This window comes from Dasypus novemcinctus, chromosome X, assembly GCF_030445035.2.
Source record: "Dasypus novemcinctus isolate mDasNov1 chromosome X, mDasNov1.1.hap2, whole genome shotgun sequence".
Lineage (NCBI taxonomy): Eukaryota > Metazoa > Chordata > Mammalia > Cingulata > Dasypodidae > Dasypus > Dasypus novemcinctus.
This window is the reverse complement of record NC_080704.1, coordinates 171,795,990-171,823,391: the sequence shown is the minus strand read 5'-3', so window position 1 is coordinate 171,823,391 and position 27,402 is coordinate 171,795,990. Positions and strand designations below refer to the sequence as shown.

General features: G+C 38.5%; 1 protein-coding gene across 1 annotated transcript in view; it reads right to left on the bottom strand.

Moving 5' to 3' along the window:
- Positions 1-2,071: 2,071 nt before the first annotated feature.
- The window catches only part of FMR1NB (FMR1 neighbor), a 70,697-nt gene continuing 45,366 nt past the window's right edge, over positions 2,072-27,402 (bottom strand). Inside the window, exons 2-6 of the mRNA XM_058291214.2 lie at positions 23,638-23,754; positions 20,077-20,217; positions 18,621-18,717; positions 3,711-3,865; positions 2,072-2,240 (exon numbers count right to left, since the gene is read on the bottom strand). Of these exons, the coding sequence (XP_058147197.1) occupies positions 2,224-2,240; positions 3,711-3,865; positions 18,621-18,717; positions 20,077-20,217; positions 23,638-23,754 (527 nt within the window). The 3' untranslated portion in view covers positions 2,072-2,223. The remainder of the gene's footprint in view (positions 2,241-3,710; positions 3,866-18,620; positions 18,718-20,076; positions 20,218-23,637; positions 23,755-27,402) is intronic.

The window sequence follows — 27,402 nt, the reverse complement described above, 5'->3', positions numbered from 1 at the left end:
TTACCCCTCTGACCTTAACTTCCACTTGTATCCCCTTTGTTCACTCTGTTTCAGTAATACTGGGCCCCTTAATATTTCTCCTCCAAGTTTCTCCTTGAACATGTCAGGCAGTCTCTTCCTCAGGGTCTTTGCACTTGTTCCTTTGCCCTGGAATGCTCTTCCAACAGATATCTATATGACTTGCTCCTTCACTTCCTGAGGTCTTTACTCAAATATCATGTTCTCAGTGAGGTGTTCTCTAGCCACTCTATCTAAAATTACAGCCCTCCCCAAACTCCCTAGTCCTTGCCCCTGCTTCTATTTTTTCTCCTTAGCACAAGTGATTATCTAGCATACTATACATTTTACTGATTTATCTTGTTTATTTTTTGCCTTCCTCCCTAGAATGCAGACTCTATAAAGGTACAGATTTTTGTTGTTTTGTTCACTTCTGTCTCCTCAAGTGTTAGAGTACCTAGTATATATTGCTGAATGGATAAATAAATGAACAATATTTCCATTTGTATCTGCAAGAGCCATGAGAAAATCTAGACTCCTGAAACAAAAGGGTATTAGGAACAGGTCTCTTTTTGTCTGGTGACTATCATACACCTAAGCAACTTCTTCAGATAGCTCTGTTGGTCTGGTAAATCTTGCAATGCACATGTTGTGGATCTGATCTTTACCAAACTTTTCAACTGAAGGCTTATGGCTTCAGTGGATCAAATGTCACTTCCTCCAAAAGAGCACGTATACACAGTAAGTACACATTTCCCACCCACACTGTCATTTTGAATTTTACAAGAACTCTTTTTAAATTCATTATATCTGCAAGCTCTGGATCTACCTGGATGTATCTGAAGTTTTGGGAATAACAAGAGCTTTTTCTTTTCTGGTCACCAAAGACCAAGACCTTTTTCCTCAGAAATGCAGTTTATTCAGGATATGATAACTCATATCCTGGGTACCTTGAGTGTCCTCCCTTCAATCCTTTTCATTCTCCAAACAACTATTTGAACTCATTTTCTAGGCAACCTAGTTGTCCATTAAACATAGTCGGCCTACATCCCTTTATCACTGCCCAAGATGTATCCTCCCTCAAACAGAAGGTTAAAACGTGACCACTTAATATGGACTACTAAATTGTTCTGATCTGCCCTTTAAGTATAAGTTGCTACCATCCCAAACTATTTTCAGTGCTTCAAATACGCCATGTACTTGGGCCTTTGTCCCTGAAACACCATCACTGCCACACAGTGATTGCATGGCAAATACCTGTTGATTCTTCATATCTTACATTATATATCACTTTCTCAAGTCTGGACTAGGTGCCCCTGCTATGTGGTCCCATAGAACTTCTTTAACTGTCTGCTTCCCATGCGAGAATGTGAGTTCCAGGAAAGCAGGGTCAAGTCTGTCTTGCTCAAGACTATATTCCCAACACATAAAGAGCACAAGGCACATAACAGGCTCAGTAAATGTTCACTGAATGAAATTAGTAAACAGCCCAAGTAAACTTGAGCACTGCACATTTCAAAAGAGTAAATAACTCTAACAATGAGAATGTCACTCACAGGTGAATTTCATAATAATAAAAATACTTTTTTAAAAATCAGCATTATCAATTTATATATGCCACAGAACAAAATTGTTTCCTTTTAAAAGTAAAGAAAACACAACAAGATAACAGTGTTTGGCTCTGGATAGTGAGATTATGATAGATGTTTTTCTTTCTTTTACATATCCTTATTTGCTAAATTTTCTAAAATGAATACTTTTATGGTGTGAAAAACAACATAAATTTTTAAACAAAAAGAACAACCCTACTACAAAATTTTTCACCTCTTCTAATCAAAATAACTGTATCATATACAGTGAAATATGACCACTGGGTTTTTGCTTTTCTCCATTTTGCTGGAAGGTGAATAACATGAAATCTCTGCCTTATTTAACACCAACAAAAGTATATGTTTATAAACTAAAGTTGCAAAAATCCTATCACTATATATGACATGAAGTGCCACCAGTGTTTCACATGTGGTTTTTAAAATTGTCTAGAAATGATTTTTAATAAGAATAATTTGGATTCTGGTTTGATGCACAAAACATAACTATCAATTTTATTTCATATTTGGAAATAAACATGACAAAAATAAGAAACAAATTTTGTTTTCCCAAAAACGCTCTAGCAGATTTAGGTTACTGGGACGGTCTCCTCTGCTCTGGATGGTTCACGCGTTCATTTCAATGGGAAATTAAGGCTAGAGGAGAAAAGTAGAGTAAGGTTAAACAACTTTAAAGGACTACTATATATACATCACACTTTGCTATATAAAGAAATTACTGCAACAAAGTTCTCAAACTCTATATGTGAAATGTTATGATTGATTTATGTACTTTTAGTTTGCCAATGTATCATATTTTTATGTGAAGCACACAAAATATATTACAGCAAATACTATTGCTATAAAAGTAATATCTAGGTAACAAAGTTAATTCCATGCTCCATTGAATGGTCCACAGAAATCAAGTTTTGTTAGTCTAAGTCTAGTTACAATGTCATATATATGAGTATGTACACGTGTGCATGCACATGGTTTATTACATTAAACTTATATAAGGTAATATATAACTGTGTAACAATTATTTACATGCTTACATATTACCTTATATAAATAATATATGCATACACACATATATATATCTATTAGCTTGTACAAGTATTGTTTTTTTTTGTTTTACCTCAGGTAAATCATTTTTCCTATTCATCTAATCCAAACCTCTTATTTTGCAGATTGGTAAACTGAGGTTTAGGAAAGTTAAGGGCCTTGCCCAAGCTCATGCTGTCAATAATAGCAGAACTGAAATTAAAGCCAGAGTCTCCTGACACTAAGGTCAATGATCTGCTTATCCCATTCCTCTGCTTCTCTGTGATTAAAGCTAGAAATCAATACCTTAAATGTGAGTAGCGCATTGCAATTTCAAAGCATTATTCACATACAAAAAATCTCATATGATGGTACTAAGGAGCTGAAAGGTTAAGTTACTTGTACATTACTAGTTAGTGGCCTGCGTCTCCTGATTCCCGATCCAGTGCTCTATTTGCTGAAGTATATACCCCTTTCCTCATCACAAATTTTATTCTTACTTGGCCCTTCGCAGGGAGGAAGAGACTCAGGCCAAATTAAGGGGATTTGCAAACCTGTGTAAATAAGGCCCAGGCAGTCCCTGGTGTATGAGTTTGGGATCTCCTCTCAACCTCATCTAACACTGCACTGTATGCCTATGGGTTGGGATGGGTAGCTGAGACTAGCAGCTAGGAGCCAGGATTTGATCACAGCTCTGCCAGACTCCTAAGGCCATGCTCCTTCCTTTGGAAATGTGGTATGGTCAACACTCATGGGGGACTTGGGCCATTGTTATTTAACAAGGGTGTCTGAGCAGAGCCTCAGAGTCAGAGCAGGCAGATTCCATTTCTTTGCTGCCCTTGAAGGGCTAAACTATGTATATCAAATAATATAGCACCCAAACAGCTTGGCATACCTCTTGTATACCTCTCTACCATCCAAAAATCCCTGGTGAAAATATAACTTCAAAAGCTGATACTCCTGAACTTCGAGCATTTGTGGGATAAAAAAAAAACATCAGTCAAACGAAGATGATGGTAGAAGTATAAAGGTAACAAGAATCAAACATTGATGACTTTGATTTTATATCCTATTGTCAATTACCTTGGGTCTCCTGCTCCTTTTCATCACCTTCTAAAGCCTCCTCATCCTCCATTACTGGCTCTAACATTTCAGTATTCCTCTTTTGTTTGTTTCTTTGCTTCTTGAAACCCTTTAAAATTCTGTTGACTTTCCTTCGTAAAGGATTGGCCCATTTGCTGTAACATTAAAAGTTTAGGTGAAATCTTATTTCTCAACAGTGATAGTATAGTAACAATGGTGATTATAAAGAGGATATTTTCTCATATAACTCTTTATACTTTACCTGATTTTTTAATAACTCACCAGATTTCATAGATCTGATAGAAAGTATTATACTTGGCTCACTCATATTTATCATTGTAACCATCACTTTTACTCTATATAAAGTCATTTGGAGCATTTGATCCCCCACCCAGGAATGCTGCCCTACACCATCTGCTGACATCAATCCTATCCATCCTGCAAGACCCATCTTAGATCTTGCCTTCTTTGGAAGCCTTCCCTTTTACTCCTAGCCTACTGGGATTGCACCCTTCTAGGAACTTCACAAGTAAATAACAATAGTTCACATTAGCATTTACAATTTTTGAAGCAATTTCAGTTCCTATCACTATCACCTGGTATTTAATCCTGTGCTTCCATGTGTTTCTCTGAACAGTCTGGGAGGGGGGGAGGCTAATTGAGAGATTATTCTATGCTATGCCTAGCACTTGGATCAGTGTTTTCCATACTTTATCGTATTTAATCCTCACAACAACCATGTAAGGTAGATACTGTGTTTCCTGGTTTGCAAATAAGTAACTGGTATCTAGAGAGGTAAGGTAACAAGGTCCCACACAGCTAGTAAATGGAGATGCTAGGATTTGGATGCAGGTGTGCCTGAATCTAAAGTATAGGCTCATTCCATGAGAGCATACTAATATAGTATATTAATATCAATATTAATATAAACTAATAATGGCTAGTGGCAGCAAGTATAACAGACTCCCTATATGCCAAGGCCTGTGTATAAGCACTTCACATGGATGATCTCATTTAATCTTCATGAAGATCTGATGAGGCAGGAACTATTTCTATCATTCCCATTTTTCAGATAAGGAAACTAAGGCTTTGAGAAGGAAAGTAACTTGCCCAAGGTCACCAAAACCCTCAGTAGTAGAGTCAGGATTCAAACTCAGACCTGCTTAAATCTGAAGCACAATCTCTCACTCAATATGCCTCCCTGACTCTCTTCCCCTCCAAGCTTGTAAATCCTTTTAGAATGGAACCTTGTAATTTTGCATACCCAGAGATACTGGCACACAATAGGGGCTCGGAAAATGTTAGTTGATTTTTTGTGTATAGAGCTTTCACTTTCTAAAAAACTCAATACAAACCAGAAGGAAAAAAAGAAATGTTAATGGTAGAGGTAAAGGAAGGAACCCGCCCCCGGAAAAAAAAAAAAAAAGAGAGAAAGATTTACATACCATATTATGAAGAGGTAATGAGAGTTAAATAAACCTATGTCAGTTAATGCTACAGAAAGCAAAGAAAAGGACATCAGACACCTGAGAGTGCTACTTAGCTATACAGAGCAGGCCAGGTTCAGAGCAGGTAGGGCCTGGAGATGGATAAGCCTGACTTTGGAATGATGACTTTGAAGGCAATACTCACTTTTCTCCCTGAAAACTGCATTACTAGGATGTCACTGAGCTCCACTAGGTAAGACAGATATGGAGCAAAGAAACACTTTCTTCTCAATTAATCATAAAAAAGCCTGCAGGTATACATGAAATAGTGAGTGAAGGCCAAAAATATATTTATATGATTTACCTCTGGCCTCTTTATATTGCAGTGTTGTTGCAGTCTCAAAATATTATAAATGAAATAACTATGCAGTTCACAGTCCCTTATCTGAAACCCTTGGCACCAGATGAGTTTCAAAATACAGAATTTTTTGGATTCTAGAAAGATAATATGACATATAATACCCCCACAGGGTCTGGGACAGTATCTCATAACCAAACACAGTAATATTTCTGCAACAAAATATATGAATATTTGATCTAAGTGTGAAATAATAACCATAAAGAGTCTCAGGTCAGGTCAGATCAGGAATTGCTGTCAAGTGAGTTAGGAAAAATACCTAAGCTTTGCAGAATGTCTTGAATTTCAGCAATTTTTTTCTTCTTTATAAATTGATTTATATTTACATTATTTATTTATTTATTTATTTATTTATTTATCTCCCCCCGCCAACCCTGGTTGTCTGTTCTCTGTGTCTATTTTCTGCGTCTTCTTTGTCTGCTTCTGTTGTTGTCAGCGGCATGGGAATCTGTGTTTCTTTTTGTTGCGTCATCTTGTTGTGTCAGCTCTCCACGTGTGCGGCACCATTCCTGGGCAGGTTGCACTTTTTTTCACACTGGGCGGCTCTCCTTACGGAGCGCACTCCCTGCACGTGGGGCTTCCCTACGTGGGGGACAACCCTGCATGGCACGGCACTCCTTGCACGCATCAGCACTGCACATGGGCCAGCTGAACATGGGTCAAGGAGGCCTGGGGTTTGAACCGCGGACCTCCCATGTGGTAGACAGATGCCCTAACCACTGGGCCAAGTCCGCCGCCTATATTTACATTTTATATAAATGGAATACACCATGACACACAATACATTTAGTTGAATTTCAGAATTAAAAATTGTTTTTTAAAGTTTTAAAGATTTATTTCTCCCCTCTAACCTCGTTGTCTGCACTTGCTGTCTGCTCTCTGTGTCTGTTCATTGTGTGCTCTCTGTGTCTGCTCATCTTCTTTTTAGGAGGCACTGGGAATTGAACCCAAGACCTCCCATGTGGGAGGGAGGTGCCCAATTGTTTGAGTCACCTCTACTCCCTGCTTATTGTGTCTGTCATTGTGTCTCCTCATGCATCATCTCATTGTGTCAGCTTGCCACATCAATTTGCTGTCTTGCTCATTTTCTTTAGGAGGCACCAGGAACTGAGCCTGGGACCTCCCATGGGTTAGGCAGGTGCTTAACTGCTTTAGCCACATCGGCTTCACTGAATTTCAGAATTGTTAATGATTGACGACCTGCACTTCCTTTTCTAATGCACTGAATTCAATATACCTTACATAATTAAAATCACTATGTTCACTTTATGCAAAGATTTTATTTTAAATTAGGTGGCTTATGATACGGCCTCATTACTTCAAAAACCCACTGCACTAGCCTGGGTTTCAGAGGACTCCCATTAGGCTCAGCCTAATCGCTACCTGGCTAGGTGACAAACATTTATACCAAGATCCAAAGTTAGATATTTTACCCAACATCAAATGAAAATGCCCCAGGGGACAGGTAGGAGGTAGGTGAAATGATTTGTCTAGTGTCCTAGAGATGACTTTTTTCTTTTTCATATAAAATGCACTTGTCATATATCATGGTCAGCATACTCAAACTTGAGAAGTACAGGTCAACTTATAACACATTCAGTCTCTCGCTGACACATTCATTTATTTATGAAATAAACACTATTCAAAATACTAGAGACATAAAGATGATTAAGATATAAGACCTACCCTCAAGGAGTTTGAAATTTAGAAAGGAAGACAGTTATACAACCTGATAATTGTGTCACATTGAGATAAGTCCCAAAAGAGGAAGGCAGAGATTTCTAGGGGACAAACAGGAAGAAGGCTGATCCTTTCATGGTAGTAGTTTGGGACAGGCTTCCCGGAGGATGTGACATCCAAGCCAAGGCCTGTGGGATGAGCCAGATAAAGAAGAGTGGCTTGGAGAGATGTGTAAGAGCATCTCAATCAGCAGGTACATTATGTGAAAGGCTCAGAGAAGTATGGGAGCATGTTGATTGTAAACACCAAGCAGAATGGTGTGGCTGGAAACATTAAGTTGGCCCACTAGGAATTTCTAGCACTCCAGATCCACACAGTAGGAGACTTTCGTTTTCTCTAGAAATTCCTAAGAGCAGAGAAATTGTATTAGTTTAGTCAGGTTGGGGGGTTGCAGGGCAGATGTAGAAGCAAGGCACTGAAACAAGGAGGCTGAGGGGGCTAGAAAGAATAGCTCGGAGTATCAGGCAATAGGATCCAAGCTGGATAAAGAAAGCAGATGATTTTTAGAGGATGGAAGAGCAGGGAAAAACAGAGTTAAAGCACCCAGAGGCCTCAAGGAGATTAGATATAGCAAGAGTAAAGGAAGGAAAAGGCACCCATGGTCAAAGAGCAGGATTTTGAAGTTTATGATTTCAGAGGGAAGCGGATTTGGCTCAATGGATAGAGCATCCACCTACCACATGGGAGGTCCAGGGTTCAAACCCAGGGCCTCCTGACCCATGTGATGAGCTGGCCCACATGCAGTGCACCCCGTAAGGAGAGCCACCCAGTATGAAAAAAGTGCAGCCTGCCCAGGAGTGGCACTGCACACACAGAGAGCTGATGCAGTAAGATGAAGCAACAAAAAGAGAGACAGATTCCTGGTGCCACTGACAAGAATATAAGTGGACACAGAAGAACACAGAGCAAATGGACATAGAGAGCAGACAACTGGGGGGGGGGGAGATAAATAAATTTTTAAAAATTAAAAAGAAGATTTCAGAGATGGTTCAATATTGGGTGAATAGCAAGTTTCAAGATGTCAGCATCAAAGTGGGGGGGCCTTAGGCAGACTGCGGGGAAGACTCATCAGAATTTAATGCATCAGGGAACTCTGAGGCTACGGGCTTAGAGGGTTCATAACATGGACAGTAAGGCTATCGAGCGAGATGATAAGGTGGAGAACAATACCACCTAGCAAGTGCCAGAAATAAAGTAGGAACTCAAATAATTATTTGAAGAATGAATGAATGAAAAAAGGCTTAACTGGAGAGGGTCTGGTGTAGTTCCAAATGGGCTGCATACTAAAAATCATCTGGGGTCCTTCAAAAAATACAAATTTCAGAGCTAAACACCAGACTTTCTAAATTATAATCTCTAGGGTACAGTCTGGGAGTCTGTACTATTAAATAGTCCCTAGGTTACTGCCATACAAGCCATCGATAGACCAGAGTTTGAGAAATATTGGTCTAGTAGACTGATTTTCCCATGTACCTTAACAAACTATAATTTATTAATATAAATATCAATCTTTCAAGATAGTTAAAGAACATAATATCCGTCTTATAGATACAAAAAATTATAAGTTTAATTTACTATTTACAAAGCCACAAAGATAGACAGGAAATATGCAACAATGACTAACCAGATTATTCCAATCAATAATTACTGAGTTGCCTATTACATACTCTAGAGCCCAGTAGTTCTCAAACTTCGATGTACAACAGAATCACTTGTAGAGCTTGGTGAAATACAAACTTCTGGGCTCGAAATCCAGAGTTTCTGATTCAGTATATCTGTGAGTGTAGCTGAGAAAATGTATTTTGCTGCTGCTGCTGATGGTCCCCACTTTAAGAACCGCAGCTCAAAGAAATATGAGACTTGGTCCCTGTCCTCCAGAAAGTTATAATTTAGCCAGGAAACAAAGGAAGATTATATATTAACTTATGTGGATCAGAATACAAGTGCAGAAATACATTCAAAGCACAGACCTGGAGCAGCTAAAGAATGCTTCTTGGAAGAACTGGGGGAACGTACAATTTGAAGGACAGAAACATTTCAAATAAGTGAAGAGGGTAAAAAAGAACAATCTCAAGGTCTGGTGCAACATGGGCAAAAGAACAGATGCAAGAATAAAATGTGGGGTGTGCCAAAGAAAGTAAAGTTACCTCCCTGGCTGGAGCAAAAGAAACATGGAGTGTTAGAAGAAATATTGCTGGATTTACAGAATGAGTCCAATACAGATGGCATTGAAAGCCACAGCCCTTTGAGTGAACTTGAGGCAACAGGATGTCATTGTGTCTTTTTTTTAATATACTTTCTAAAAAACATACTTAGATTACATAAATGTTATATAAAAAATATAGGGATTCCCACATGCCCCACTCCCTACCCCTCCCACACTTTCCCACATTTAACGACATCCTTCATTAGTGTGGTGCATTTGTTACAATTGATGAACACATACTAGAGCAATGCCACTAAGCATGCATTATAGTTTACATTGCAGTTTACACACTTTCCCACACAATTTTGTAAGTTATGACAATATATACAATAGCCTGTATCTGTCATTGCAATATCATTTAGGACAATTCACAAGTTCCGAAAATGCCCCCGATTTATGTCTGTTTTTCCCTCTCCCTCCCTTCAGAACCTCCAGTGGCCACTGCCTCCGCATCAATGTTAAAAGTTCTTCTATTGCTAGAATCAAAATAAATCTATAGTAGAATACCAGTAAGTCTACTCTAGGCCATCATTCACTCCCCAATCCTGAGGATTCTGGGATGGTGATGCCCACTCCACCTCTAATTGAGAGGGAGCTTAGATCCCCTGGGGCAGGTGGATGGTACTATCTTGCTTGAAGTTGCAGAAACTCTCTGTTCCTTGGGATGTGCATTGTCTGTCATCATCTCCTTGTTAGTTGTCCTGGATGAGTCCAATGAACTGGAGAGTAGGTGTTGCAACTCTGTTGAGATTCAGGGCCTAGCTGGCACATAAACAGCCCAGGGATTTAAGTCTCTTAGACATAAACCTATCAACTCTAGTACCAACTGTAGGTTCAAATAGAAGGGGCAGAAAAGCCATGTGTAGGGAAACCACAACTGAGTACAACTCTGTCGCACTGGCGAGCATAAATTCAAAAGTAGGGTCCACTGGCAAAGCACCAAACTCCTGAACCATCTGCCTTATCTATAATGCCTAGATGTCCCCAGAGCCCTCAGAAGCCCTGCTATTTGAGGCTATATTTACTTTGGCAGTCAATGAGATCCTGCTAAGACATGCATAAGCATAAATAATCTCTGGAATGACCTCCCAACTCAATTTGAAGTCTCTTAGCCATATAAACTCATTTGTCTTTATCCTTTCCCCCTCTTGGTCAAGGTCTTTTTTCAGTTGCATTGACAGTTGGTGCTTGGTAGTAATCCCTCAGTGTCAGGGAGACTCATTCCGGAAGTCACGTCCCACACTGGGGGGGAAGATATTGCATTTATATGCTGTGTTCAGCTTAGAGAGAGGCCACATTTAAGCAACAAGAGGATCTCAGGAGGTAATGCTTAGGCACCCTATAATACTAGGCTAAGTTTCAATTACAAAAGTAAAGGTTCATAAGTACAGCTATCAATATTAAGGACCTGTCAGTGGTCCAACCGCCTTTACTCGCTATTGCCCCTGTACTCGGGGGTTTCTTACTGTCCCATTAGAGAATGTGGCAGAGCTCCCCAGGATGGGAATTTAATATTCTTTCGGTTATTGTGTGAATCTCCACCCACCATGTAAGTAGGTGTTGCAACACATGAACACTTGAACACATTTATATGCCTTATGGGTATGCCCCAGGGTGAACCTCCTCCCATGCATCCCTCACCACTGACACCTCACACCAATGATCCTCCCCTGCCACAGTTGTAACCCTTCTATGATCCAAAACATCTTAAAAAATGAAGCCAACAAAATAACCAAATAAAATTAATAAGAATTGGAAGTGGATGTGGCTCAACTGATAGAGCATCCACCTACCATATAGGAGGTCCAGGGTTCAAACCCAGGGCCACCTGGCCCATGTGGTGAGCTGGCCCATGTACAATGTGCAAGGAGTGCCACGCTCCCCCATGTAGGGGAGCCCCATGTACAAGGAGCATGCCCTGCAAGAGAGCCGCCCTGAGCAAAAAAAAGTACAGCCCACCCAGGAGTGGCGCCATACACACAGAGAGCTGACGCAGCAAGATGATGCAAAAAACAGAGACACAGATTCCCAGTGCCACCAAGAATGCAAGGAGACACAGAAGATCACATAGCGAATGGACACAGAGCAGACAATGGGGGGCAGGCGGGGAAAGGGAAAGAAAGAAATAAAAAATAAATCTCTAAAAGAAACTTAAGAAAATGAAATAATAATGATAGTTTTAAAAATAACAAATAAAATACAAAAAATTAAAAAAAAATTTTTAATTTGGAAAAAATTTAAAATTAAAAAAAATTTTTGACATTATGTCTTTCATCACTCTAAGATCTACTGTTTTGTACGTACAGTGAAATTTTCTTCATCCCCCCAGTGTGTTATTTTTTCATTTTGTCTTCAAAGAAGCTTTAGGTTACAGAAAAGTGATATACTGAATATAGGGGATTCCCATATAACCAATATCCTCCCCCTTTTTCCTTTCCACTATTCATAACATTTTACATGTGGATGGTACATTTGTGACAATTGATGTACAAATATTGAAACATTACTACTACTCCTGGTCAATGATTTACATCATGGTTTACATTTTGGACCATACACTTTTTATAGATTTTGATGAGGTTTAACATGGTCTGTACCCATCATTGCAAGATCATGTAGAACAGTTCTATCATCCCCAAAATGTTCCATCTTCCATCTTTCTATTCCTCCCTCCCCCTTCCCTCAAGACCCATGGCAACCACCAAGCTTTACTCCTGGAAGAACAAGATTCAGAGTCACTTGCAACAACATTGAGGGCTTGATATACTGGCCTGTCCTCCCCAAATAGGCTCTGCCTATGCTCTCGAGAGATTACCACCCCTCTAGCTACATGTTTTCTTCTTCTTATTTCCTAGAATACAAAAGCACCGAACTCAGAAGACCAAGGTTGGAATCCTAGCTCTACCACTATATCTTGAGTAAGAGGTCAAACTTCCCTGCACCAATTTGTTTTAAAGGTCAAATGAAACAAGTTACGTGAAAACTATATAGAAACTGGAAAAGGCCAAACAAATACTAATAACTTCTATCTGTACTTTTCTTATAGAGTGCTACTTTCTTCCTTGGACACGTGTGTATATGCCTTATTAAACTGTGTTCCTTAAGAGCACAAAGCAACATCTAATTCACTGCTGTCTTTCAGAGTACCTTCACAAGCCCTGATACCGAAATATTCTTGAAGCATTAGAAGTCCTTGAATGATGTAAGAGTACTATTTTAGGAATTTGAGTTTGGCAGGACATTACAAGATGAATTAGCAGAAGGGTAGAGTAGGAGTCAACTGCAGAATCCAGATATCTGTTCTAACTGGCTTAGGAGGTATCTTTACTCACTACCTCCTTGCCTAAAGGCAAAGCCACTCATTCCCTACTGAAGAAAATTTCTCCAAATCCCACTTACAACTCCATCACAGTTATTGCCTCTCTTGTAGGAACACTTTGGATGGGACTTTTCATTACAATGGCCTCCTCAGTTCCCAACTCTACCTTTGCTATTGGAAGCCGGCCTTGGTTCCCCTTTGCTCCTGTCCTGCAACCACGTGTCCAGAACGGGAGTTGAGAGCATAGAGGCCTGGACTAAGTTGTAACAGGAAAATGGGAGCAGGGGAAGATCCCAGACTCATTCTAAAGGAAAAAAAAATGACAAGGAGACTAAGTGAACAGATTACCTATTGAGGAAAAAGGAAAGAGCAGACAAGGTTTCTAGCCTGGGAGACTTAAAGAAATCACCGACAGAAATAGAGAGGTGGTAAGGGGAGATAATTTGGAAGATAAAGAAGATAATTTCAGTTTTCTACATTTTGCATTTAAGGTGCAACAGAGCATCTCATTAACGAGGGCAGCTAGAAACATGGAACATGTGGAGGTGAGGATTTCAGGATTCAGATTTAACGGTCATTTAAAGAGACCTCAGAATGTTATGGTCAGAAAGGACTTTAGAGAGTAACCCAATTCTCTACTCTAGTTTTATAAGAAAACCAAGACCTAAAGAGGTTAAGTTCAGCCATAATATTAGTGGTAAAGACAGAACTAGAACCCAAATCTTCTTAAAAGGCTTTTTTCCTACTATATACCTCTAACATTCTTTGATAGATGACAGTAAGGTTTTGGGGAAACAAGTGCAGTTGAGAGTGCACATACACACATTCACACACACACAAAACAGACTGAGATGGATCAGAAAGGTAAGGGGAACAATGAAATCCAAAGGAGACAAATTTCAAGAAGGGGACAGTCGACAGGATACTACGTGACAAAAAGGTCAAGTTAGATGGGAATTAAGTAAAGGTCACTGCATTTTGCATAAGATTATTTGTTACTGGGCAATGGTGTGCTGTCTTTAATAGTGCCTACTATTCCAGCATTCTCTAAAATGCTACCCTTGGAGTCCTTGCTATGGGAACACCTCAGATATATAATCCACATGTAACAAGACTCTCTTGTTATTTCAGTAACTAAATTACCTTGAACAGAGTCCAAGAAGAACTGGCTTTATACGAATTTCAAATCTATAGTGACTCATGTTAGAGCAAGGTTGCAGTTTGCTCACATTCTGATCAGATCATATTTTATAAAAGTTCTTAGAACCTAGCCATACTTCTAAAATTTATAGACTTTATTTCCTTTCCCTGAATTCATATGTATATAATCCTAGGAACTTCAAATCTTTCAGCAGTTGGCTAATTACTGCTTAAAGCTTTTCAAAATAACATTACTAATTATATTGTACAGTGTAATGAAACACTAATATGGGGATTTGAAAATGTAAATGCCTATTTTTTTATTTAAAGGGTGATGATTTTTAGGCAATTTTTGACACATTTATTTCCAATTCTTTACCTCCCATTATAAGAGAATAAGCGGCATTAAGAGTTTCTGCATACTGAAAACCATATTACAATACAGAGAATCAAGCAGCAGGATTTGTCTAAATGTAGAAATTTTCAGTTAACAGCCATCTGGCAAGTAGCAACTTTTTAAATATATGGGGGATGTGCTTTTTCCATCATCTGTGAATCAGATCCTCTATAATCTTAAAAAAACCAAAGCTTTTTTATTAGTGGAAGGAAAACTGATAGCTTTGTCATTTTCAGACTGAGTTCTGAAGTTTTTTCTTAATTCAAAGGTAAAAACCCAGTCTGAGAGGAGAAAACAGAACATGAAAATGTACTTCATCTGAGTTTAATAGGTATGGTATTATTTGAATTTTCTACCTTACATGTTCAAGTATCACACCACTATATAATACACAGATGTTTAAATGGAATATACATACAGATTTAAACTTTATCTAAAAACAGATAAAGATTAGAAACTGAATTTGAGACCTTGAATGAGACCTACTTTTGTTAGTAACTGGAACAATTCCCCTCCCCCCTCTGTATTCTCTCCCTAGAACCCCTACTCCACTGCTTCCTTTTGTCCCCATCTACCTGATCTTTCCCTTCTTTCTTCTGTACAGAAGTCTTAAGCCTACCTGTGACACTTAAACCTAATGAGGCTTCTTAGCCCTAATAATGAGGATAAAAATAGACCTTAAATAACCTTGAGGATGCAATAAATTTCAGAAAAGAGCTTATATGCTAGCTTAATAAGGCTATTTAGTAGCAAATTCTTAGAAAGCTTTTTTTTTTCTCTCCTTATAATTTAAAAAAAATGTTACATTAAAAAAATATATATAAGAGGTCTTACTAAGGCTCTCTGCTCCCTTTTGTATATGGACAACCAGTTCCAGACGGCTTAAATTCTTTGTGTACCTACTTTGGATCATTCCTGAACTCAAGTCAAGTAGAAGTAAACTAGAAATTCAATTATAGATTATTCCAGGGACAAAGTTCAACCACCTGTGCTTAGAAATGACAAGCAGTTACAGAGTATATAGTGAGGAGACCCCATCTAGATTTAATGAATTGTGTGGAAAGGCCCCCTCCCTCTCTTATCTAAATCGTATTCTCTCTTCAAATCCCAGCTCAAATGCCACTTCCACTGTCCTGTGGAGCTGTCCTCTCCTCTCCTACTTATTCCAATCTCCATTGCCTCAGAACTTCTACAAGTTATCACCACCACTCATTTTAGTCCTTAATTATATTCTATTATATGTTGTCATTCAAGTGTGTCCTGCTTAAGATGTGTTTTAAGGTAAAGGTAAGCTTATTAAGAGTAGCGTCTATGTGCTACACTTTTCTGTACCCTTCACAATATCTTGTATGAGCAGACACGGAACAGATATGGACACTTGTGGAATACATGAATTAGGCACCAAAAGAAGGAAGTACATTTGGCTCGGGAGGGTGATTATCCTCTTCACCTAAATGACTGTCACTTCTTCCACCTGCTTAGGTTACTTCTCAGTTTTCATCCCTCCATCTCTTGCCAGTTGTTAGTTTCTTAGATGATCTGTAAATAAAAGGCACTGTGCAAATGCCAGGAGTGGGCAATGTTGCAACATAGTTTGTTTTGGCTTGCAACTGAAAACCAGAGGAGGAGAACTACAGCATCTTTTTCTTCAGGGAACCTCAACTATTTCATGTATTTGGACAGGACACAGCAGGAAGAGGATCTTATGGGTTTCCTCCAACTGCTCAAGAGTCCTTCCAACAAAGAGCCCAGGGTCTTATGACTGCAGATTTGCATTTGGCTTTTAGTACCTCGGATTTAGACAAACTGTGCTTGGCCTTTCTCCCCCCGTTTTAAACCACTACATACTGAATTTACTGCAGCAGCTATTTCTCTTTTATGGGGTTATTTTACCTATTCTAATATTTTATCTATATCTTTGTCTTTTGAAATAGACAATGGGGAGTGTGTTAAGGGGGATCTTTCTAAGGAGATATCTTGCCCCCAGAAGGGGAGTTAGCAGTCTTTAGCCTCCACTGGGTTCCTTGTTTGGTTATCAAGGATGGGGATCTCCATTCTAACACAATTATTCCTCTGACCTCTACAATGAGTTTAACAGGAAAAGGAGACAGCACCTCATCTACGCTTAACCATCTTTCCTAGAAACCGAGCTAAGCGACAGGCTAAAACTGCAACCTGCTCCAGAGTCACAACAGGCAGCTCAGGATGACTGAAGGAACAATACCCCTCATACATGAAAATAATAACAAATAAATAATAGTGAACCAAAATTTATAGTTTTCAATATACACTTGTTCACATTGCTCAAGTCTCTCAAGTAGTTTATATTGTATAGAAAGAAAATATAGACTTATCAGGGGATAATCCTTTGGATTTCATTTTAGAGAAAAATCCAATGGATCCTAATATCCTCTTAAACTCCTTAGCAGAAGTCACAAAAGAGGGGCATAATGAAATTATTATTATACCAGACTCCCTCTAAATTGCATGGCATGATCCTAGACACCATTCCTAACAAATAGGATTTCACTTTTATTCATGAGTAATCTTTATTTGAAACAAAGTTTTGGAGGGAAGGAGGAAGGGGCAAACATCACCCAATCAGGATAGGAAACTAGGTGAAAACTGAGAAAAGAATTGACTGTCATATACAAGCTACAATAGTTGAAATGCTGTGATCCAACATTAGACAGAAAATGGTCTGTAAAAATAATAAAAGCAATGAGAAAATGGGCTTCATGATCAAGATTAAATGTCCTTCTTACAACAGCCACCATGCAAACTGCCAGGTTCCAAATCACTTGATAATTTCCAGAAGCTCCAGGCCTCTGATAATCTAATCCTTACCACTGAAAGTATAAGATACATAGGAATGTTTTCCACACTAGTCCAATTCCATCCACTGTATTTTTGCATTCATTCGTTCAATCATTCTTTCAACAAAAATGTATGAGACATTCGCTTTATATGACATCTTGCTATGAACTGAGAATACAGTGATGAATATGACACATTCCTCAGACTCAAGGAAAAGCTAAAGGAGAGTAAAAATAAAAATGACTTAATGGAGAAGCGGACGTGGCTCAACTGATAGAGCATCTGCCTACCATATGGAGGGTCCAGGACCTCCTGACCCATGTGGTGAGCTGACCCACGTGCAGTGCTGCCATGCACAAGGAGTGCCATGTTTCGCAGAGGTATCCCCCATGTAGGGAAGCCCCATGCACAATGAGTGCACCCTGAAAAGAGAGCAGCCCCATGTGAAAAAAGCACAGCCTCTCAGGAGTGGCGCCAAACAGACGGAGAGCTGACGCAGCAAAAAAAAGAGACTGCAGTTTCTCGGTGCCACCTGATAATATAAGTAGATGCAGAAGAACACACAGCGAATGGACACAAAGTAGACAACGAGGGGGAAGGGGAGAGAAATAAATAAAAATAAATCTTTATTTAAAAAATGACTTAATGATCCTTATGGAAATTAAGATACATGCGTACAATCTAAACCTTTCTGTGAAAGAGAAATCTTTTGTTGGTAATTTAAGTACTACTTTCCCATAATTTCAAGGTGCTTAATCTTCAACAGGTGCCTTCTCATTACCAGAGAATTTAAGGAGGTTCTTACTTTCAGGTTGAGCAGGTACCGACTCTGCACTTGCACAAAGCTGACAGTGAGGGCTTCCCTAAATTTTTCACCCAGGCACCTCACTTGCCTCACTACAGTACTGGCCTTGCTCTGTACCTTCACATTCACTCTGTCCCTGAAAAGGGGGAAACTATAAAAAAGTCACTTAGAAGCATCATGCTATTAGTTCACTGAGATTTTACACAAGATGCTAGAAAGGAACCTGGTACGAATTGGCTTGGAGACTGACAAAGGCATTAGGAACCAACAGTAGATGACCAGCTACTGGATGGAGAGTAATACTTCAGGGAGTCCTTCTGATTGACCCTTAATTACCCTACCCCCCACCACCACTCTACACACCCCCAGCTGACTGATTCATTTTTCCTTCCAATTGGAGTTTTGTTTCATGAGGGAATATACAGTCTGTGCAAGAGGCTGGCTTGAGTTTATGGGGAAAAAAAACACGAATTTAAAAAAATAGTGTTGTAAGGCAACTTTTTTTTGCTAAGCTACCTTCATTTTAACAAAAGGGACCCAATAATAATGCCAGTGTTTCTGGAGCATATGAATAAATTTGTCTATGCAGAAATATCCAGGTATACTCAGCAATCAGCAAATAAAAGTTTACATTTGCCTACCTCCTCCGGCAAAGAGCACAGCAATAAATGGGCAGACATCCCAGGAAGATCATGCTGATCACACCGAGTCCAAACATCCGGAACATCTGTGTAGGTTCTGTTGGTTTAATTATATCCTGTTACTTTTACGACTTAAGCAAAAGAAGCTAATCTGGACTCTTTCATAAAGTCTTTATAGAAAACTATCACTTAATAAAATAAAATGAGGACCCATTCTTATAAGACAGGTAAATATTCTTGCTACTCTGTAAGTAGCAGGAGTTTATGAAACGTTCTTGAAATATGACTAAAGGCTACACTTCAAATATGTGCTCCCCCTGTGGAAGCCTTAAAAAAATGATCCTACTGCTTTTGTTAACAGATTATTATGATGTATACATTTCTTCCTACGACCATAAGTGTGCTTTTTCTTGGCCATATGTTATATATCCTGGAACACTCAATGAGTGAATTAATCTATGAATAGTTACCTTGGTTAAGATGGGGCTTTTAAAATGTTTACTTCTAAATTTTAAAACATTAAATGAAGTAAGGAATCAAGAATTTGCAGATCAAGAAGCATATTTTATCTGTACATTCATTTAGAAATACATTCTAATGTGACTGGGGAATTGTAAGTCATGGTTCAATTTTTTCCTCTACAAGAACCAAATGACTCTGCATATAATATAAAGGCCAGACAGATGAATGAATTATAAACACTATGTGATAGTGTTAAAACTGTAATATTATATTCATGATCAGGTTTCAGTTTCCATTATTAATACTAGATGTCTAACAAAGAACTGTAAATTGAACAGGGACTATATTAAGCTAAGACAGTTTTTGCATGCACCCTTTTTATAATATTTGCTAGTGTTTTATCATATAAACATATGATTTTATATGACCATATAAAAATGTTCATCATGGGATCAACAGGTACTATGCCCCAGTTATTCTAACGAAGGTAGCAAAATCATATTGTCTTAGCTCTCAAAACTTTGTGAAGAAAAAAAAAGAGAACCTAATTCAAAGATAATAGAAAAACTAATAAACATTAACAAGAAACATTCAGGTCTACTGCTATATACTGAGGTGTTTGGGAGAATTCTACTTGGGAAGAGAAGCTAGGAAGAGAAAAGTAAATTGAGGCATGCCCAACTCATATCTTCTCCCAGGTACAAGTGTTCCATCTCAGAGAGCCTGGAAGCTTTGGGACAAAAGGCAGAGAGCAGCTAAAGTAAAAGAAAAGGTGAAGCTAATTTTGAGCCACCAGAGGTACAATCTAAAGGTCAAACAGAAATGGTCCCTAAAGAAAGTCTTGACCACCTGAGGACTTTAAAAGGACAGTGTTGCTCTAGCTTAGGAGCCCTCTTTTAGTGTTAAACTGGGAGATCCAAATTTAAACCTTTGCAATTGTGACCTGTTTAATTTTAAAGATAGAAATATAATAAATGTAAGAGGATGAACTTACTATCTATTAATGGGACAAAACATTCCAAGTTACTGGTTCCAGATGGTGAGTAACAGCAATTGTACCTCAAACATTCACTCCTGTTCAGATCTTGCAGAACATTACATGCCTTTAACACCTCATTCTCCTTGGTAATGCATGCTTTCAGAGACAGGAACCCAAGAAAGAGAATTTAATATGGTTAATAAGTGTTTTCCCTAATTAAATAATGACTGCAAAGCAAAAAAGGAAAAAGAGTTAAGCTGGTACATTTAAAGAAAAGACTGAAGGATACATACATGTAGAGGTGAATGCGATACATACATGTAGAGGTGAATGCTGAAAAAAAATAAGAGCTAAACTAGTAATTAATACAAAGTTATTTAACATCACAGTTTCAATTCTAGATGAACTGCAGGAAATAAATAGAAATTGTTAGCAAATCATTGGTAAAACAGTTTTAAAAGGACTATAAAATGACCTGAGTCGTGATAATTCAAATATAACACAGAAGGAACTATGTAAAAAAAAAAGCCAAACTCTCTTATAACTACCATCCAGTTAAGATGATACCATGAATATCATCTCACTTAAATTTGCTACGTTAGAGAAACTTATTGAATGCATCAATGAGAATGAATGTGGTAAAATTCACACAATTTATTGAGAGAGAGTAAGGTAAGTGATACTCTTGGTATTGACCTACTTCCTGTGAACACTTATCATATTGGCACTACAGTAAATGTTTAAGGTTCTTCCTTTTGGCCTTAAGTTATGATTAAATTTTGAACAAGCAATAATTTATGACGTGGACACCAAAACTCATGCAACTGCAATAAATTTGCAAATGTCTCAATCTAAAAGGTTTGCAAATCACTTCTCAACCTTTTGGCTAAGATGAAGTGTAAAAGGGAAGCTTGAACAGCTGATATTTTTAAAACTTGCTTTATAAGAGAAACAAATGGCAACTAAAAAGGCTGAGATCAGATTTTATTGAAAAAGAAAAACCTCTATAGTATGTCGTAAAGCCTGTATAGAATCAGTTCAGTCTCCTGTGTCGTTAGCAACTACAGACCAGGAAAAGTAATAACTGATATTTTACAATTGCTCTAAAGAGCATCAACATCAACAAAGAACAACACAATTGTTTTAAGCATACTTTTCTCTCTTAGTGTATTTCATTATATTCCTCTTCTTTAAGGATTGGCAGTTCCTGAAGCTGAGCTAAAAATAATATGGGCTCCCATTCATTAAGCCCTGTTTGGACCAGGCACCTCGCTTTACATACATTGTGATAACAGTCAGGGCCTACACAGAGATGGGATGACTTCCTGTGTGCTGAGTTCCTTACCACTGGCATTGCTCAAACACCACTTTACAGAATGCTAAAGAGATGGAGGAATAGAGTATGGATTAGAGTGGACTTACTGATACTCTATTCATGAACTATTGTGATTAGTAATTGAAGAAATTGTGGCATTGGTGTGGAGAAAGTGGCCATGGTGGCTGCTGGGGGTAGGGAATGGGAGGAAGAGATGAGATGTGGGGGCATTTTCGGGACTTGGAGTTGTCCTGGGTGGTGCTGCAGGGACAGTTACCGGACATTGTATGTCCTCCCATGGCCCACTGGATGGACTGTGGGAGAGTTTGGGCTATGGTGTGGACCATTGACCATGAGGTGCAGCAGTGCTCAGAGATGTATTCACCAAATGCAATGAATGTCACATGATGATGGAGGAGATTGTTGTTATGGGGAGAGGAGTGGGGTGAGGGGGGTGGGGGGTATATGGGGACCTCATATTTTTTTAATGTAATATTAAAAAAAATAAAGACAAAAATTAAAAATTTAAAAAAAGAGGGTTTAAAATCACAGAAGAGACTGAGAAGGTGTGCTTTAAAGTCCTTTCTCTTGCTGAGCTTCTGTCATTTTATATGTAAATGGCATCTGATAGACTTTCGGTTAGATATTTAAATTAATTTTTCAGTTTCAAAGCACTGAGAGACACTAGTGATTTTGAAGAAAAAAAGGGTAGAACAATTTTTATCAGATTTAAGTATATAATTCAGGGAGAAGAGATCAAGTGATCTCTCAAGCTTCCCTGCCAATCTGTCTCAAGGTTGTCACTTTAATCCGCAAAGGATGATGCTTTTATAAACAGCTGCCTGACAAAACAACAGGCTTTAATTTTAATGTTTGAGTGGGAAGGTGCTCATTTTCAGTTGTACAGGGTAGGAAATACACTGGTTAAAAATATTTTACATTTTAGGAAACTAATTCTTTTCAAATATAAAAGTTTTGTACATTTTATAAATATTTAATCATTGTTTTCAAAATTTGAATCAACCTAGGTCAGATGATTCTTTTCAAGTTGAATGCTTGGTTTTGTTGAACTAAAACATTATTTCCTACAATTAATTTTGACTCACCCTACCCCTCCACGTTCGAGGCATATTTTAGAAATGCAGCTATTTTATTTTGACTATTTTTAAAGGTGGCTTCAGTGTTTGTATAAAGCAGTTTTTATAGGTAACTATTGGTCATTTATGTCTGCTACTTTTGTAAGTTCTAAAGCTTAAATCAACATTTGTGATTATTTATGACCAATTCTAGTACTCACTAACCACTGTGTGAGCCTACACAAGATAAACACCCTCTTGAATTTATTTTTTCCACCCAATTTGACCATGGCAGAAATTTAAAATTATTTAAAGAGCTCATTTATTTTGCTCTTCACACTTGCAGTAGATGTTATAATGCCCATTTCGTATTTGATGAAACTAGTACAGGGAAACATGAAGAGATTATGCCATGTCACAGAATAATTCAGTGATAGAATCTGGAATAGAAATTAAACAATGGATATAAATGGGTGCTTATATACATATACCTAATTTTGTTAGAATATATCCTGCATTATATTTAATGCAAGCTTTACCTTTATAATTCACATTAGTCAATTTATGTAAGTAAAGCTTCTCTTTGAAAGGACACCATATGCAGTGAAAATGAAACATGTTTATTTGTAAATAATTCTGAGTGATCACGTGCTTGATAAACACATTTTATATAGGATCACAAAAAGACTGTCACTTGAAATCTGAACTTTTTATCATTCAAACAGATGGGAAAACATCTGGTATGTTCCATAGCATCAGAGTCACACTGGACCCTACTTAATGCCATAGAAGACATCTATTTCACAATGCTCGGTCAGTGACTCTATTCCAGGTGATGGTATTAATATAAATTGTGGAATATTCAGATACATGTGAAGCAAAGGTATTTTATAAAGAGGAACAAGATTTAATGGCATTTAATTACTGCCTTACAAATACTGTCTCAGTTCATCTTCACAATGCTTTGTGGTAAGTATGATTGTTTTAAAAATAAGAGTACTGTGGTTCACAGAGATGATCATGCCTAAAGGAAAAGGCAGAGCCAGAATTCAAACTCAGGCCTTTCAGACTCTTATACCACTATACCACACTGCTTCCTTAAATTAAATGTTTAATTTAACCACTATTTTCAAAATGAGGACAATGTGGGTAGAGGATATCAAGGGGTGTCAAACAAGAACTTACTTGTTGGTGAGAAAAAACTTGCAAAAGCTCCAAATGCAGTTAGTTTTTCCGGAGATTGTCCATTAGCATGTTCATTGCTCCCCTCAACATAGTTTGAAGAAAAAGAATCTGAGAATCCTTAAGAAGAAGTAAAATTATCAGTCCCAACACTGATAAATGCATAAAGCGTTTATCATTTCCAATGACCCTTTAATAGTAGTGGCCTTTACTTAGTAAGGATTTAGAATAATTACAGAAAGTCTATTAGCAAACAGATATTGTACTTTCAACTCATAATAGCTTAGGTATTATTATTAATCAGTATGTAATTCTGCTATGAAACTGAAAAACTTAGTGTGAAGTTTACAAGTGCTTAAGCTACAGGACAAAACTCCCCATTGTTGATTTACAAAAGTGTACTTGCCTCTGACAAACAGTATTGACATTTAGAGTTCTAGTCAACTGAAAACCTTGAAAACAGTATGCATTCCAATTAAATCTGATATTACCACAAACCCATCACAGAAACTCTGGCAAATAGTGGCTTCCTTATTTACGGATAAAAATCAAGGCCTTGGACAACCAGAAAATGGCAACAGAGTAAGGAGCTCCTAGAGTCAGCTCCTGCTATAGGGCAGTTAGTAAACACCCAGAGCTATCTGGAGCTAGCTGAAGCACCTGTTTAGGGGTTCCAGGAAGCCAGAAGAGCATCCTGCCACGTCCTTAAAGGAATGGAAGGAGGAGACTGCTTATCTGCAGAGAACACTCATAAGTAGAGTGCTCCATGCCATGAAGGTCGCTGCCCATCCTCCACTGGAAGCACAAGCCACCTTGGGAGCCGTTCCGCGGCTGGAATCGAAAGCTCCACTTCCCCAAAATGGGGGAGGAAGAGACGGTTGGGCACCAAATTCAGCTACTAATGAGTAAATTCAGCAGGCTAAAGTATTATCCTGAGAACAGCTAAAGTTAGAACCAGTCCAGGTCAGAAGGAGGCCAGGAGCTGCCATCTTAACTCCGAGCCTGGCATGAGGGGAAGTGGGGTGAACTGAAAATCACAGTGCTGGTGGGGACCCACTTCTTTCCATCCAGGACAGATTACAGCTTGAGCCTAAGCCCCAGCCCTACCTCTGGGAGGAAGGAAGCTGGGGGACCTGCGCCAGTCTCTCCAGGAAGTTACCGGCCAAGCTGCAGAGGCCGGTGATTAACCTACTCTAGCTATATGGGCTACCCCAGGGGCTATTCTGTGGCTGGAATTGGAAGCTCCATTTTCCAACAGGAGAGGAGGAGACAGTTGGCTGCCAATTTCAGCTACTGATTGGCAGACTCGACTGGCTAAGACATAAACCTGGGAATAGCTGAGGTGTAAATCTGCCCACCTTGTAAAGAGGCCGGTGGCCACTGTTTTTTCACTCTGCCCCCAGCCTGAGGGGCAGCCGGGCTGACCGAAAATCACAGTGATGGGAACAACAGGTTTCTTTCACCCATATTGGCCTGCAGCCCTAGACTAGGCTTCAGCCCCACCTCTGGCAGGGATGAGGCTGGCAGGCCATGCACCAGCCGATTCAGGTAACTGCAGGTCCTTTTGGCTGGCACAGACTGAAAATCAGAAGTCTACCGGGGCAACTGGAGTCATCTTGGACCCACACTGCATAGATTACTGTCCAGACCTGCAGCTCCATCCCCACCCAGGCAGGGGAGAAAGGGACAGGAAACTTCATCTGTCTCTCTGGGCAACTACAGTCTAGGACTGCACGACTTGGATTATTCCACACAGCTGTGACTCTGTCCCTACCTCTGGCAAAGGAGAAAGTCGAGAGAAGTTTCATTGGTCCCTGGCACAATGAGGGCAGCTTGAGCCTCCACAGCTTATAGCACCAATTACAACTTTGTTTCCTATTTCACAACCAGCAAGGGAGAAAGGGCAGGAAATGCTAAACTAAAGAGAAAACTTTCACTCAGGATAAATACTCTAGTAAGCCAGATGCCAAAACACCAACTAAAAATTACAATCCACACCAAGAAACAGGAAGGTAAAGCTCAGTTAATGGAACAAGATAAGCCTCCAGATGACATAAAAGAGTTGAGACAACTAATCATGGATGTTCAAACAAATCTCCTTAATAAATTCAATTAGATGGCTGAAGAGACTGAGGATATTAAGAAGATAATAGATGTGCAAAAAGAAGAATTTGAAAGTATACTTAGAAAAATAGCAGATCTTATGGGAATGAAAGGTGCAATAAATGAAATTTAAAAACACTGGAATCATATAATAGCAGATTTGAAGAGACAGAAGAAAGGATTGGTGAGCTTGAAGAAATGGCCTCTGAAAATGAACATACAAAAGAACAGATGAAAAAAAGAACGGAAAAAATTGAACAACGTCTCAGGGAACTAAACGACAGCAAAAGGCATGCAAACATATGTGTCATGGGTGTTCCAGAAGGAGAAGAGAAGGGAAAAGGGGCAGAAGGAATACTTGAAGAAATAATGGTAGAAAATTTCCCAACCCTACTGAAGGACATAGATATCCATGTCCAAGAAGCACAAGGGACTCCCATCTGAAAAAATCCAAATAGACCGACTCTGAGACACAAAATCTTCAGAATGTCAAATGACAAAGACAAAGAGAGAATTCTGAGAACAGCAAGAGAAAAGCAATGTATACCACATAAGGGATACCCAATAAGATTAAGTGCTGATTTCTCACCAGAAATCATGAAGGCAAGAAGACAGTGGCCTGATATATTTAAGATTCTACAAGAGAAAAACTTCCAGCCAAGAAACATATCCAGCAAGACTGTCTTTCAAAAATAAGGGTGAAATTAGAATATTCACAGATAAACAGAAAATGAGAGAATTTCTAAGCAAGAGACCAGATTTTCAGGAAATTCTAAAGGGTGGGCTAGAGCCTGAAAAGAAAAGACAGGGGAGAGAGGCCTGGGAGTATAGAAATGAAGATTATACCAATTAAAGTAACAAAAAGTGTCAAAAGAGTGGTGAAAATAAAATATGACAGATAAAATTCAGTTAGGAATAAACTTAATCAACAATGTAAAGCACTTGTATTCAGAAAACTGCAACTCTATGTTAAAAGAAATCAAAAAAGGCCTAATAACTGGAAGAACATTCAATGCTCACACAGATTAGAAGACTAAATATCATTAAGATGTCAATTCTACTCAAATTGATACACAGATTCAATGCAATCCTGATAAAAATTCTACCAGCATTAAAAAAAAATTGAAAACATGATCATCAAATTTAACTGAAAGTGTAAGATGTCCTGAATAGCCAGAAACATCATAATAAGGAAAAGCAAACCCTCATCTCTAGACTAAGTCATAATACCTAGCTATAGTGGTAAAAACACCATGGTACTAGCATACAGACAGACTCATAGACCAATGGAAACAAATTAATGGTTCAGAAACAGACCCTCACATGTATGGTCAAGTGATTTTTGACTAGCCTGTCAAACCCATACAGCTCAGGCAGAACAGTCCATTCAACAAATGGTGCTGAAAGAATTGGATATCCATAGCTAAAAGAAGGAAGGAGGACCTTTATCTCACACCTTATCCAAAAATTAACTCAAAATGGATCAAAAACCTAAAACTGAAAGCAAGAACCATAAAAGAAATTATAGGAAAATATCTTCAAGACCTGGTAGTAGGTGGTGGATTCCTAAAGGAGATAAGAGGAAAACTGCAATGGACTACTGGTATTTAATGTATATAGAAATTTTAATTAGCTTTACTGTAAAAGTGTGGAAATGTATAAAGT